The following is a 16,778-nucleotide window of genomic DNA, read 5'->3' as shown; positions in this document are numbered from 1 at the left end:
AAGGGACCATTAAACGGAATATTTCAATAAATTTAGTAAGTGGAACCGATGTATTATAGCCTAGGCCTAATTTAAAATTGGATATGGACGAGGTAAAATGACATTTAGGGGGATTTTGGGGGCAAAACAATACGGCCGTGGCAAGTTTGTTCATGTTTGTGGGAGGGGCCTAACGGCTAAAATCTAGCGGAATAAGTTCAACACAGGCTGGCATAGGCAGTCGTTCAGTCTCTATAACCGGAGGTCTAGTGGAGCCAGACGTAGTCTCAGTGGAACAACCGACGATTATAGAGACTGAAGCTTTCGGTCTAATTTAGAATATGAAGGCATTTGAAGAGCCATGCTTTTCAGGGAACATGTCTTAACTGATGTTCTTCCACACTTGCATAATATTAAGAATGAGTAATTCTCACAAACTGCTATTTATTTAGGTGTCATCAATGAATTGTCACTAAACTGTCTAAAGTACTGATTTTTTGTGAAATCAGTATTCAGTTGAGTTCTGTACAGTGGTGTTTGAAATGTTGAGAATCAATAGCACAGCTTTGTATACAGCTATGTGTTGCCCCCCCCCCCCCCCCCCCCCCCCCCTCTTTCAAACTTGAACCCCAGCTAGGCCTACATCAATAATAATTACTGGGACTAAACTGAAGATACTACTAAAAAAACAAGCCACATCATTTTTCTAAATTTACATGACTATTCATTCAAATGTTCAACATTCACAATTTATCAACTCTCCATATCTAACTTTTACATATAATGAAATAAACTTATCCTTTTTTCTCCCATAAAACTAATTTCTCACCAGTTTATCGCGATGAATAACCGTCAGGTCAACTTGAAAACTGTGTGACGATCTCGTTTAGTTTTCTGTCTGTAGCATCACAAATTGTAAGTTTCGTTATATTTTTGTTTAATCGTGAAAAGATTTAGAGGGAATGTGTCATTAATATATTTAGTGTTATATTAATATTCATCCAGTAAATTCATAAATTCAACGTATCTTTCCAGTAAAATTGAACGAAACTGAAGAATCTAGATTTGTATCAAGTCCCATGTACCTATTTGTGTGTGTGTGATTTAGCCTGAACGATCATTCATTTTCAGATAGTCTACGTTGCATTTCAGCATAAAAATAACTATAGTCTAGCCCTAGGCCTACATTTGATTTGGTAATATTTGCAATTGCTATTTATGGATTTACATTTGTCTATTCATGCTATGTAATATATTCCTGCTGGTGTGGTAAATCTTGATTTACCTTGTCAATTAATATAGATCTAGACTCTAGATCTAATAATTAAAAAAAAAAAATGAAACAATACCTAGATCTATGTCCTTTATGTAGACTATATTTTGTTATCTGTATTATTTCTGCATGTGAAATGTGAAATCAATAAACTCAAACTCAATCTCAAAATTAATGAAAATGATGAATAAGATCGTCTTGTGAATAAAGATTTTAAAGTATAAATGCATCCTATTCCTAGCGAATCCCGGACAACTCGCCACAAAGACAACCCGCCCCAAGACAACCCGCCACAATACCCTGGACATCCCGCCACAATACCCTGGACAACCCGCCACAATACCCTGGACAACTCGCCACAGCCTTTTCGGACAACTCGCCACACTTTTTTCCCCTCATGATTTCTAGATCTAAAATCCCTCATCTTAGATGAAATTGTCATTTTTCATGATTTTCGTGCTTTTATAAACACAGTTATGACAGGAAACATGGAAATTGTGAGTATTTTGAGAGCTGTTCTAAAGAATAAAGATGATTTTCCTTGCGCTTGCAACAAGAATCTATTTTGGACGAACCCAAGCCAGGCGTACTACGACTACGAGTTACGACTACGATTTTTAAGTTCATGTCTCAGGAAACTTTTTGATGGTAGGAATATGCTGCTATGTATCTTTGGCGTATCTTTACATTCTAATATTACCTGCCCCCCCCCCCCCCCCCCATCAGTACGCCAGTGCTTCCAGTATCCTACCATAAAAAAATTCTGGGACAGAAAAATGCAGCTGTTATAGACCTCTAGATCAAAAGTATATTATTGTTACAAGGGAAATCAACTTTATTCTTTTTAATGACTGTTTATAAAAGCACGAAAATCATGAAAAATGACAATTTCATTTAAATATATATTATTGTTACAATTAGGGAAATCAACTTTATTCTTTATTCTTTGTAATGACTGTGTTTATAAAAGCACGAAAATCATGAAAAATGACAATTTCATTTCATTTTAGATCTAGAAATCATGATGGGAAAAAGTGTGGCGAGTTGTCCGAAAAGGCTGTGGCGAGTTGTCCAGGGTATTGTGGCGGGTTGTCCAGGGTATTGTGGCGGGATGTCCAGGGTATTGTGACGGGTTGTCTTGGGGCGGGTTGTCTTTGTGGCGAGTTGTCTGGACCCCTTCCTAGCATGCATAGAGTCTAGACACTTGTATTAGAAGAATCCGGGCTAACTCGGCCCACGGGACTACTCGGCCCAGCTCGAAAAACTGGGCCGAGATGTCCCGACCTGATTAATCGATCGAGAGATACCAATGTGTATATGTTTGTGCTCTTTGTGACTTAATAATGCCCTTTCCAACCTAAATCTTTAATGGAATTGTGTTAAATGATACTAATGAAGACAATCTATGACTTATCTTTAGTTAAAATGACAAAAAAAATGACATTTCGGACAATTTACTCACAGCTCGCAATCCGCATTGCCGCACGTACATTAAATGTGCGTGTATCTACTCGGACCACTGAAATTCGAGCAGTGTTTTTGTCGGTAAATCACTGCAAAAATATCACTTCTATCTCGTATGAAGGTCTATTTTTATTCCTGACACAGATTTCATTATTGAGAAGTCGAATATAGTACATTTTAGACGAGATGGTTGATGTTTGTTCACATTCTTTCGTCCAGGCCGTAAATTAGCAGACTACTGCCTAGTGCTACCGCAGCAGCTCAGCTCAGTGTGCAGCTAGCCGTACAGCGCCGCCGGCCGGGTCGGCGGGGGAATTCACTGACTCGTACCGGGCCGCTCCACTGCATTGGATGATTGTACTGCCGAATTTGATCGAGTGATGTGAGTATAACTAATCAAACTAGATCTATATCTACTGTATTATCATTATTCATTCCGAGTAGAATATTCAATTTGATTTAGTGAGTAAACTAGACTAGATCTAGATCTATAGCTACATCATTATCATATTCTAGATTAGTCATTCACAGTCAGTAGAATATCCTATTAATGAAGCCTTGAAGGAATGGAATGTTTCTTTTTTCATAATCAGATAATCATATTTTACTCCTAAAAGTTAGAGACTTGATAGCTAGATCTAACGTAAGGGCCTAGCCTAGTACTCTAAGCAGATTCTTCAGTGAGCTGAAGAATCGCCTTATTTTTTTGGAGGGGGCTGCTTCAAAAAAATTCTACGAAAAGAAGGTATTGGCTTCAAGTTTTTTGTATAAATAATGCAGCCCCCACCAACCCCCCCCCCCCCCCCAAACAAACCAAAAAATCTCCTTTTTGTTCCCTTTTTCTGGGAATCAAAGAGATATATACAAAGCAAAGCAATTAAGACATGATATTGCAATGACGTGCCGGTGCATGGAGGGGCAGGGGCAGAGGCGGCCCTCCTGGGGGGGGGGGGGCACAGTGCCCCCCCACTTTTTCAGATAACCCAAAAGTGCCCCTTTTTACATAGAAAAAGTGCCCCTTTAATTTTGTAAGACGTGCCCCTTTTCCTTTGACAAGTGCCCCCATTACTTAGTAAAAGTGCCCCTTCCCACCTCTGACGAGTGCCCTTTTTTTATTTTTGACACGTGCCCCTTTTCCTTCGGCATGTTCCCATTTTCCTTTGCAATAAGTGTCCATTTTCCATTCTCATAAATCTTGAAATAATCTTGAATAAGTGCCCTTTTTTATCTTTTTTTCAAACATGTCCTCATTTTTATTTAATTCGTCCTTGTTTTCACGAAGTGACGGTAGTGAGGAAAATCGTAACGCAAAGTGAATGCAATTTTTTTTCACTACCGTCACTTCGTGAAAACAGCGACGAATTGTTCTAACTTTGTTTATTTATTTAGGTTTTTTTTGCCTTGTAACTTGCATATATGAAATAATACGAATTCTGAATATCGTACAACTCGCCACAAAGACAACCCGCCCAAGACAACCCGCCACAATACCCTGGACATCCCGCCACAATACCCTGGACAACCCGCCACAATACCCAGGACAACTCGCCACAACCTTTTCGGACAACTCGCCACACTTTTTTCCCCTCATGATTTCTAGATCTAAAATCCCTCATCTTAGATGAAATTGTCATTTTTCATGATTTTCGTGCTTTTATAAACACACTTATGACAGGAAACATGGAAATTGTGAGTATTTTGAGAGCTGTTCTAAAGAATAAAGATGATTTTCCTTGCGCTTGCAACAAGAATCTATTTTGGACGAACCCAAGCCAGGCGTACTACGACTACGAGTTACGACTACGATTTTTAAGTTCATGTCTCAGGAAACTTTTTAATGGTAGGAATATGCTGCTATGTATCTTTGGTGTATCTTTACATTCTAATATTACCCCCCCCCCCCCCCCCCCCCCCATCAGTACGCCAGTGCTTCCAGTATCCTACCATAAAAAAATTCTGGGACAGAAAAATGCAGCTGTTATAGACCTCTAGATCAAAAGTATATTATTGTTACAAGGGAAATCAACTTTATTCTTTTTAATGACTGTTTATAAAAGCATGAAAATCATGAAAAATGACAATTTCATTTCGATATATATTATTGTTACAATTAGGGAAATCAACTTTATTCTTTATTCTTTGTAATGACCGTGTTTATAAAAGCACGAAAATCATGAAAAATGACAATTTCATTTCATTTTAGATCTAGAAATCATGATGGGAAAAAGTGTGGCGAGTTGTCCGAAAAGGCTGTGGCGAGTTGTCCAGGGTATTGTGGCGGGTTGTCCAGGGTATTGTGGCGGGATGTCCAGGGTATTGTGGCGAGTTGTCTTGGGGCGGGTTGTCTTTGTGGCGAGTTGTCTGGACCCCAATAATACGTACCAATACCACAACACAAGGAATGGTGTGGCGTGTCATCTGTACTGGTTTCTGCATGTTACAATTTTTTTTTTTTTTTGGGGGGGGGGGTTGGGAGTTAACAGATTTATAACTGATATCTGTGTACCTGTATAAATATGGATACTATAAATAAATTATAAATAAAAAATAAAAAAATTGCATTACCACAACGTGGCATAAAATTAATACACGATTACACCTGCTTATCAATTGTTATTTTGAGTCAGCTTCACGTCATTTTGTTGGAATTTGTATCTTGGAGTCGTAAACAAATAATGTTTATCGTTATCATGTGTGTTTTTCAAACATGTTCTCTATTTTATTTAATTGTTTTAACTTTGTTTATTTATTTAGGTTTTTTTTGCCTTGTAACTTGCATATATGAAATAATACGTACCAATACCACAACACAAGGAATGGTGTGGCGTGTCATCTGTACTGGTCTCTGCATGTTACAATTTTTTTTGGGGGGGGGGGGCTGGGGGTTAACAGATTTATATCTGATCTTGTGTACCTGTAAATATGTACATACTATAAATAAATAATAAATAAAAAAACAAAATTGCATTACCACAACGTGGCATAAAATTAATACACGATTACACCTGCTTATCAATTGTTATTTTGAGTCAGCTTCACGTCATATTGTTGGAATTTGTATCTTGGAGTCGTAAACAAATAATGTTTATTGCTATTATGTGTTTTTTTCAAACATGTCCTCATTTTTATTTAATTGTTTTAACTTTATTTAGATTTTTTTTTGCCTTGTAAATTGCATATGAAATAATACGTACCAATACCACAACACAAGGAATGGTGTGGCGTGTCATCTGCATGTTACAATTTTTTTTTTTGGGGGGGGGGGCTGGGGGTTAACAAATTTATATCTGATCTTGTGTACCTGTAAATATGTACATACTATAAATAAATAATGAATACAAAAATGAAATTGCATTTCCACAACGTGGCATAATACATAATGGAGACAATGTTGATGATGTAAGGGATGGAGATGATGAGAGGGATTGGTGAGGGATGGAGATGATGAGAGGAATGGAGACGATATTGAAAATGAAAGGGATGGAGACAATGTGAGGGATGGAGGTGATGAGAGGGATGGAGACAATGTGAGGGATGGAGATGATGAGAGGGATGGAGACGATGTGAGGGATGGAGAATTGGAGATGATGAGAGGGATGGAGACAATTTTGATGATGTAAGGGATGAAGACGATATTGATGATTAGAGGGATGGAGACGTCTCCATCCCTCTCATCGTCTCCATCCCTCTCACCATCTTGTCACCATCTTCTTCCCTCACACTGTCTCCATCCCTCACACCGTCTCCATCCCTCACACCGTCTCCATCCCTCTCATCATCTCCATCCCTCTCATCATCTTCATTCCTCACACCGTCTCAATCCCTCACCAATCCCCCTCATCAACAGCATCTTCATCCCTTACATTATCAACATTGTCTCCTTCCCTCTCATCACCTCCATCCCTCACCAATCCCTCTCATCATCTCCATCCCTCCTATTGTCTCCATCCCTCTCATCGTCTCCATCCCTCTCATCATCTCCATCCCTCACATTGTCTCTTTCCCTCTCATCATCTCCATCCCTCTCATCATCTTCATCCCTCTCATCATCTCCATCCCTCTCATCATCTCCATCCCTCTCATCATCTCCATCCCTCTCACCATCTCCATCCCTCTCATCATCTCCATCCCTCTCATCATCTCCATCCCTCTCACCATCTCCATCCCTCTCACCATGTCCATCCCTCTCATTGTCTCCTTCCCTCTCATTATCTCCATCCCTCACACCGTCTCCATCCCTCTCATTGTCTCCTTCCCTCTCATCATCTCCATCCCTCTCACCATGTCCATCCCTCTCATTGTCTCCTTCCCTCTCATTATCTCCATCCCTCACACCGTCTCCATCCCTCTCATTGTCTCCTTCCCTCTCATTATCTCCATCCCTCACACCGTCTCCATCCCTCTAATCATCTCCATCCCTCTCATCATCTTCATTCCTCACACCGTCTCCATCCCTCACCAATCCCTGTCATCAACAGCGTCTCCATCCCTCACCAATCCCTGTCATCAACAGCGTCTTCATCCCTTACATCATCAACATTGTCTCCTTCCCTCTCATCACCTCCATCCCTCACCAATCCCTCTCATCATCTCCATCTCTCACATTGTCTCCATCCCTCTCATCATCTCCATCCCTCTCATCATCTTAATCCCATGTCATGTAAATTGAAATTAAATTATGAAATTTAATTCTTTGAATGGAATATCATTTTAATTTGATTCAATTTAGGTTTTATTATTTTTGTATGTTCTTTTTGGTTACTAAATAGTAATCAATTATACTGCTTTATTGCTGATTTTTTTTTTTTTTTTTTTTTTTTGGGGGGGGGAGTGGAAATTCGTTTTGACCCACACCCCCCTCCCCCACACACACACACATTTTCGTTGGGAGGAGGGCGAGTCCCCTGCCCCCACTTCTGGCGCCTATGATCGCAAGAATGGCTGGATTTCTGAAAAAGGGGCACCTACAAAGGGACACATCAACAATAATAAAAACCATTTTTAGATATTTGTATAAAGGCCTATGCCTTCGTCAAGATTGTGAATACATTACCACGAATGACATCAATATTTGTTTATTTCTTTACGTGAAACAACATTATTGTTTAAGCAACATACTTCGCGATATGGTGTGATGGACTGAATATCGATTTTCGAGCAAGCGAGCTAAAAGTGCAAGGTCCTATTTGAAAAATTACATGATGAATATTAAAAACAATTTAATGAAGAAAGACTGAAAAGTTCTTTTATGTAATTATGAGTAACATTATAATTAAAACATCTGAGAAAGAAAAGTAGGCACTTATCAGAAGGGAAAAGGACATGTACAAAATGATAAGGGGGCACTTTAGGGGAACCTGAAAAAGTGGAGGCACAGTGCCCCCCCCCCCCCCCCAACCAAGAATGCCGCCTCTGACTGTGGGCAAAAGTGCAAAACTAACCCAGAAAATCTAGAAATAAACCAAATTTCAATTTTATTTCGCGGGTCAACTGCCCCCTTCCCCATCAGTACGCCAGTGCTTCCAGTAGGCCTATCCTTCCATGAATTCCTACCATTAAAAATTATCAGAAGGGAAAAGGACATGTACAAAGGATAAGGGGGCACTTTAGGGGAACCTGGAAAAGTGGGGGCACAGTGTCCCCCCCCCCCCCCAACCAAGAATGCCGCCTCTGACAAAATTAACCCAGAAAATCTAGAAATAAACCATATTCCAATTATATTTCGCGGGTCAACTGCCCACCACCCCCCCCCCCCTATCAGTACGCCAGTGCTTCCAGTATCCTACCATTAAAAAAATTCTGGGACAGAAAAATGCAGCTGTTATAGACCTATAGATCAAAAGTATATTATTGTTACAAGGGAAATCAACTTTATTCTTTGTAATGACTGTGTTTTTAAAAGCACGAAAATCATGAAAAATGACAATTTAATTTCAATATATATTATTGTTACAAGGGAAATCAACTTTATTCTTTGTAATGACGGTGTTTATAAAAGCACGAAAATCATGAAAAATGACAATTTCATTTCATTTTAGATCTAGAAATCATGATGGGAAAAAGTGTGGCGAGTTGTCCAAAAAGGCTGTGGCGAGTTGTCCAGGGTATTGTGGCGGGGTGTCCAGGGTATTGTGGCGGGTTGTCTTGGAGCGGGTTGTCTTTGTGGCGAGTTGTCTGGACCCCGATTCGTTGTACCGTTCTCGACTCTTTATCCTTATCTGAATTCAGTTCCGTCCCCCCTTCCGGCGCGGAAGCTTTGATGTTTCATTAAATAATTAGAGAAAGAAGACGATTCGTTGTACCGTTCTCGACTTTTAATCCTTTTTTTTTTCCTACGTCCTCTTCCTTTTTCTTTTATCTTTTTTTTTTTTGGGGGGGGGGGGGGGCGACCGCCCTCACTGCCCCCCCCCCTCCCTGGCCACGCGCCTGCCCCTCCAAAATAAAAAAAAGAAGGCGATTCTTCAGCTCACTTCTCTTACAGTACTAGGCTAGGCCCTTACGAGAGATCTAGCTATTTATCAAGTCTTTAACTTTTAGGAGTAAAATATGATTATCTGATTATGAAAAAGAAAAATTCCATTCCTTCAATAATCGGAAATATTCTACTCTGAATGACTAATCTAGTATATGATAATGATGTAGCTACAGTAGATATGGGTCTAGTTTACTCACTAAATCAAATTGGATATTCTACTTGGAATGAATAATGATAGTACAGTAGATATAGATCTAGTTTGATTAGTTATACTCACATCACTCGATCAAATTGGGCAGAACAATCATGCAATGCAGTGCAGCAGCCGGCCCGGCACGAGTCAGTGAATTCCCCCGCCGACTCGGCCGGCGGCGCTGTACGGCTAGCTGCACACTGAGCTGAGCTGCTGCGGTAGCACTAGGCAGTAGTCTGCTAATTTACGGCCAGGACGAAAGAATGTGAACAAACATCAACCATCTCGTCTAAAATGTACTATATTCGACTTCTCAATAATGAAATCTGTGTCAGGAATAAAAAATAGACCTTCATACGAGATAGAAATGATATTTTTGCAGTGATTTACCAACAAAAACACTGCTCGAATTTCAGTGGTCCGAGTTGATACAACGCACATTTAATGTACGTGCGGCAATGCGGATTGCGAGCTGTGAGTAAATTGTCCGAAATGTCATTTTTTTTGTCATTTTACCTAAAGATAAGTTATAGATTGTCTTCATTGGTATCATTTAACACAATTCCATTAAAGATTTTGGTTGGAAAGGGCATTATTAAGTCACAAAGAGCACAAACATATACACATTGGTATCTCTCGATCGATTAATCAGGTCGGGACATCTCGGCCCAGTTTTTCGAGCTGGGCCGAGTAGTCCCGTGGGCCGAGTTAGCCCGACTCCGAATGTCCGTATTAGAAATACATTAATTGTAAAAATGAACTAAATTACAAATAATTATATTAATGTTATTAGCAAATTGACATTTGCTTTGTTTCAATATTAAAACCGAAAAGGTTTCTAAAATAAAAAATATTGATATTTTTAAATTTTCAATCAATTTGCTGAATTTCCTTTCTCAAAAACAGTGGAGGACAGATGATGTCATTTTACTTTTAGAAACTTTTTAACAAAAATTGCAGAACTATAAGTCTATAAGACTTTAAAAAATATTAAAATATTTTAATTGAAAAGAAAGTAAGGTAAATATCATGTGATAACATAGTAAACAATTGATTTTTATATTTTGCAGAGAGCCATGAGTACCACACGTGGTCTTATTCTGTCCGTTTGTGCTGGGGTGTGTGCTGCCACCGCATCACTATGTGCCAAATTGGCAATGTCAGGAGAGGAGGTTGCAGAATTCTGTAGTTATCTTCATCAGATCTTGCGGTCAGATCTTATACCACCATGTTCTGTGGTAAGTATCAATAGCCAAAAGGAATCACTAAAATTTACATCTACTAGCAAGGATTCAATATAATTTTTTTTTTACAAAGAGGATACTTGCACAAATTACCACTGGCGTACTGGTGGGGGAGCTTGGGGGGGCGCCAGCCCCCCCAAATAAAATTTAACCATGACCAAGTAAAGAAAGAGAAGAGAAGAAAGAAGGAGAAAAAAAGAGGAAGGAGAGGAAAGAAAGGAAAAGAAAGAAAAGAAAGAAGAAAAAAAGGAGAAAAAGGAACATAACAAAACAAACAAAACAAAACAAAACAAACGAAAGAGAGGAGAGAGAGAGAGAGAGAGAGAGGGGGGTGGTATTAAGAACCTAAGAGAAAAGGGGGTGGGACTAAGAGAGCAAAGGGAATGTTGGGTGGAGTCGCCACGTCGAAGGAGCAAGAAAGATATGCATAGATAATTATGTTGCTTTGTCGGGTCCGCTGTGTCGGTATTCTTGCTCTATCTAGCTCGTGTACTATATCAATTTAGAAGTTTGAAGTCGGTGAGATGTTTAATGTCGGTCGGCCGGCAATTTTTTTCTTCCTACGAACCGTGACTTTTTATCGGACAAAGAAAAGAAAAAAATAATTCAGACAATTTCTCTGATAATTTAATGAAACGTAAAAGCTTCCGCGCGCATCGCGCGGGAGGGAGGGAAACTGAATTCAGACAAAGTGAGTAAAAATCAGTACAATGAATCGTCTTCTTTCTCTAATTATTTAATTAAACCTCAAAGCTCTCGCGCTTGGCGCGGGAGGGCGAAAACTGAATTCAGACAAGGATTAAGTGTCGAAAACAGTACAACGAATCGTCTTCTTTCCCTAATAATTTAATGACACTTCAAAGTTTCCGCGCTACGCGCGGGAGGGGGAAACTATTCAGACAAGGATTAAGAGTAAAAATTTAAGGAAACGCATCGTCTTTTTTTCCAAATAATTTAATGAAATGTGAAAGCAAGGATTAAGAGTAGAAATCAGTACAACAAATCGTCTTCATTCTCTTATAATTTAATGAAACGCCAAAAGCTTCCGCGCTTGGCGCGGGAGGGGGGGGGGTGGGGAACTGAATTCAGACAAAGATTAAGAGTAAAAAAATCATTTAAAGAATCGTCTTCTTTCTCTAATAATCTAATGAAATGTCAAAGCTTCCGCGCTAAGCGCGGGATGGGCAAAAATGAATTCAGGCAAGGATTAAGAGTCGAGAACGGTACAATGAATCGTCTTCTTTCTCTAATAAATAAATGAAACGTCATAGCTTCCGCGCTTCGCTCAGGAGGGACGAAACAAGATTAAAAAGTCTAGAACGGTACAACGGATCTATTTAATTTAATGAAGTATCAAAGCTTCCGGGAGCAGGAGGGGGAAACTGAAAAATAACTTAGTTCCTGGCCCCGGGTTTACAGGGTTAAATTTGAAGACATTGGGACATTGGCATGTTATATTTGTCGGTAATTTGTGGCTCATTTTGAAGGTAATCGGTGGCCTCTCCCCCCTCCCCCACTGAAAAAGATCTAGCAACGCCCCTCATAACAACACAGTTTATACACTCGATATAATTTTTAGTACAACATCGTGAAGTACCTGACCACCGTCTTTGTGCATTGTGCGGCAACGAAGCATATACAACGTCTCACTTCCAGGAAGTGCCGGTGGACATTATTGCGCAAAATGTGGTTCTCAAATTGCAAAAGATTCCTTCTCTTGGAGGGGGTAGGAGAAAGCAATTTTATGTCATATTACTCCAGGAAGTGCCTGAAAAGGGGTCTAATGTGGTTCTAAAATTGTAAATGCTTCCTACTCTGGGAGGGGGTCAAAACCCCCTCCCAGACGCACCCCCGCTTGGTCGTTCCCCTAGCCGCTAAACCTTCGCTCTGTCGCTTCATCAGGTTTTCCATATATTTCACCCCATGCCACCCCTTTAAGAAACTCCTGGATCCACCACTGATGCCCATACCCATTGAGCTTCGGGGGCTCCGCCCCCTGACCCCCTGATGGGGCTTTGCCCCTAGACCCCACTTTGAAAAACGTTCAGCGGGGCCTGCATGTTAGAGTGGGGTGATGCGGATTTTTTTTTTTTGTCAGCCCCCCCAAACGTTTTTGCTCATTACGCCACTGCAAATTACAGAATATGTTCAGGATAAAAAATGGACATCGTTATCATTTTATTAAATGGGATGGTTCTTGAAAAAAAATTCCATGCGCATTATTGTCAACTGCAAATGTTATCGAAAAATCAAATACCGTACTTTTTGGTTGAGAATATGTTTGATACACTGATTACTGATAATAGATATATGTTGATTCACTAGTAGATGAATATAGACATTTACATCTTTTCCTATGGTCCTTAGTGTCAATTAACTCTGATATGACCACTGGATATGACAATGGAAATTTCTATAATGAATGCAATTTCATGATGTGAAATATGAATACAAAAATCATTTTGCATTTTGAACTACCTGGTAATTGATACGTCTTCAAACAAAAATAATTCTCAAAAGTTGCAGGAAAAAACACACATTAGTGGCAGATATTGTAAAAGAGACTACCATAGAATGAAGAGCGTAATTTTTTTCCCCTTCCATCTCACATTCTTTTCCAGATTGCCATTGCAATGAGGATTGGAGTGTTTTCTCTCATTTTTATCTTCAATGGTCTCATGTGGACCCTGTTTACAAAGTCCATGCAGCTCTGTCCATCATCATTACATGCCACTATGACAAACAGCTCATCAAACCTCATATTCAGTGTAAGTAAAAGGAAATTAACCTTGGTGTAAATTATCGGCTCAAAATGTTTGTGTATGGTAATACCATTTAAGGTTATTTAAGTGTTTAAAGTCAACTTTCCATTATTGAACCATAGACACATCTACTTTCCAGTTTATTGGGCAATATAAAACGAAACATGTTATGTAGTAGTACATTGTGTGGAAATCCCTTTAAATAATAATAATAATAATATTTAATTGTTATATAGCGCTTAATACATATGTCTCTATTAAAGCGCTTTACAAATTGACAAAACCATGCAGTTATACTAGTGCCCCCCCCCCCCCACCTTTCCCATTTGTCCTCCCCCTCCCCCTTCCCTCTGCCCTTACCATACACGAGCCTTGCCACTGCCTGTTACCACAAATATAATGCATATATGACGTCTCATCATTGTGAATAAAATTAGTAACTCTGGATTTCTCCTATAGAGCCCTACTCTTATGTGGAAGGACAACTTCAACTTTGTCATCCTGTATCCAACCTACAGGTCTCTGTTTTTCTCTCTTCCCTTGTAGGGCTTGATGGGTCAGCTTCTCTTTGGCGAGACGCTCTCATTGAAGTGGTGGTTCGGTGTGTCGCTCATCATCGTAGGATTATTCTTTATCAACAGAGGGCAGCAGACCAGTGATGACAGCACCTCTCAAGCCCAATCTTTTCCGAAAGAGGATAAAAAAGATAGATAACGCTAGAATATTCATAAGGAAGCATGGAAATGAGATATTTTCTCTCTCCACCTTTTCTCCAGGAAGAAACAACATATGTGACACTTTACCCAATAATATTTTTGTTGGGGTGTAATAGAAAGTGCAGTGACCTGAGGCAGTTGTGAATCAATCTAAATGATCACCTCTGTACAATTACTCTGGGCTTGATTCTGAACCACATACTTTGAATAGTGACATTAAGGTCTGCCCTCAGAGTCAAATTTGTATCTATGTGGACGAGTGTTCCCTACTTCAAGGCAAGACCGACTAATCTGTGATGTAGCGCACTGTTTTGGCAGGCCTGGTTTTGGAGTGTCTATATGTACTCCTGTTGCCTGAACCAAACTATCCGCAGCAGTACTAGTATCCTTGGGGAAGAGAGATTCTCAAGATTACTTTAAAGGTAAAACAACGTTTTGGTATGGGGGTCATGAATATGGTTCAAATGAACATATTGGAAGCATATGCATATTCAGCGATTGTTGTCGCGGTTGAAATCGAGTCTGAAGTTATGAAATTGTAAATAATAAACTCTTTATGTTGTATAGCTCCCTCTCAAGACCGATATTACTTAAAATAATGTTTCGTGACTATATTATATATCACAACTGCATATTCTGAGATTTTCAAGGTGGCAGGTACCATCGAGTAGTCTTAGGTACTATTTGAAATATTTGAAATTTATTGGGAGCACCGGTAAATTTTTATATTCAGTTTCTCGAAAGCAGAAGTGTTTTAGGGGTTAGATTTTCTAGTGCTTATAAAACATGCACAGGGGCATCCAAATATATCAACATTTTAAAGAATTACTATCCGTCCAATTTTCAAAATTTCCTAAAACTTTGCATTACTGTTAATGTAGCATCGGTGATTTCAGAATGGTCAAGGGTTTAAGTGCAATAATCAATGACTAGCTACATGTATGTGGTGGTATTAAAAGCAAATGGCAGAACAAGCAGCATCTTATTTGTTTTCCCCTCCATTTTTAGTGTGATCATTCCATTCCTGCCAGTGTCTTTGGAGTATCCCATCTACAAGAATAGTGTTTTCTACAAAATTGTGAATATATAAATATGAAATATTTTCATATTGTGTAATAATTTAAAAGTAAATAATAATTTTTTAAATATTGAATAACCCAGCCTTAGACTTTTGTGCATGTTTGCATTCTGTGTGTGATTTGATGTGATATGGTTCAGGTTACCGTTCAACAATGTCTACATAGGCTTACCAGTACATGAACTTCACATTAAACAAAATACTAAACATAATACTAAACTTAAGAATAACTGTGTAATAATAAAATCTCAATTTTATTAAACTCCTGAGCCTAGAATGTGCAAAATTTAATATATAAGCAATTAATCATCATCTTCCGATACCCAAATATCCTCAAAGAATTAGTGCAAATATGACTAAGAACCCTCATCCTTGTTAATAAAAAAAACTTTTACTGTGTATGCATGTATAAAGTTAACTCTCCATAACCCAAAGTCGCACAAGTCGATGTTTTCCCGAAGTCCAATCAATTAAAAAATATTTAAAAAATGAAAAAAGAAAAATGAAAAACAAAGTGTTATTTACAGTTCCAAGTCAAATTTTGCATTATTTGAACAAATTTGTGTGGCCCTGACAGATTCAATGTTTTAATATAAATGCAGAGTTAACTGTATTTTACACATTACAAAACATTTTGTAGGAGTACAATGAATATTCAATACAGGCCTACCGTAATCAGTTTTTTCTGGTTAAAAAAGGGTAAATGTAACAAATATGTACTAAGAAAATAATAGTAATAAACACTTGGCATTAAAACTGGTCTGAAGCTATACTAGATGAATACAATTAAGGATTGCATTTGAAAACATAAATTAAGACATTCTTCTTCCTTCAAAGTTAGACAAAGTAAGAACCAAATCCCATGAGAAGAATGTCTTCTGTATTACAAATATTTCATAAGAACAATTGCCTACTAATCAAAATGTCTTACAAATGGAAGAATATACTATCTTGTAAATTCTTAGAATCTTTATGACTTTTATGCCAAGTTTACATATTTTTTTACAAACATTGTGGTTATAAATTATATCACTTCAATGACAATCCCACTACAATTTATGGAGTTCATCTTGTCACAGAAAAATTACTAAAGATCAACATTTAGAAAGGATATATATATACTGGTATTGCTTATATATCTAGTTTATGAAGAAAACCCAAAACATGACAGATTGGTACATGTTCCAGTTTTAAATCTTCATATTTCTTGACCCTACAGCATTATATGGGTCAAAGAATTCTTGACCTTTTTATTTAGTGGCAAAAAAAAGAAAGAAGAGAATTTCATTATTTCACTAGGTGCAGCATATACTAAACAAATGAAATTCTTTTTGTCTTTATTGTGAACTCCTCTGTAAACGAATAGTTGCCTGCAAGGTCATTCTGTAAATGAATAGGTGTCAGTTGCCCGGAAGATCATTATTGCTATCAATAATACATAGCTGCTGGAATGAGCGAATTTATAATGGCAACTGACACAAATGTGCCACAGCAGGCATTTACAAAATGTAAACATCTGAATCACTGGGAAAAAGGCAAAATATCAATAAAATACATGCCTAGATAATCATAAGAGAAGTCTCTGAAAACAAAG

At 38.4% G+C, this 16,778-nt stretch overlaps 2 protein-coding genes across 3 annotated transcripts in view; one reads left to right on the top strand and one right to left on the bottom strand.

The window, feature by feature from the left end:
- The window catches only part of SPCA (testis secretory pathway calcium transporting ATPase), a 33,397-nt gene extending 32,534 nt beyond the window's left edge, over nt 1–863 (bottom strand). Inside the window, exon 1 of one of the 2 annotated variants that reach the window (XM_030975048.1) lies at nt 809–863. The gene's annotated coding sequence lies outside the window, so the exon portion shown is untranslated. 2 annotated transcript variants of the gene reach the window in all.
- On the top strand, nt 818–14,619 carry LOC115920424 (transmembrane protein 42-like). The gene is made up of 4 exons (XM_030976197.1): nt 818–894; nt 10,455–10,622; nt 13,250–13,396; nt 13,937–14,619. Exons 2-4 carry the CDS (start codon nt 10,461–10,463, stop codon nt 14,102–14,104), a joined length of 477 nt encoding a protein of 158 aa, XP_030832057.1. The 5' UTR covers nt 818–894; nt 10,455–10,460; the 3' UTR covers nt 14,105–14,619.
- The last annotated feature ends 2,159 nt before the right edge of the window (nt 14,620–16,778 follow it).

This window comes from Strongylocentrotus purpuratus, unplaced genomic scaffold (assembly GCF_000002235.5).
Source record: "Strongylocentrotus purpuratus isolate Spur 01 unplaced genomic scaffold, Spur_5.0 spur5_scaffold_8, whole genome shotgun sequence".
Lineage (NCBI taxonomy): Eukaryota > Metazoa > Echinodermata > Echinoidea > Camarodonta > Strongylocentrotidae > Strongylocentrotus > Strongylocentrotus purpuratus.
Note: the sequence above shows the minus strand (reverse complement) of the source record. Positions and strands in the feature narration are given on the sequence as shown.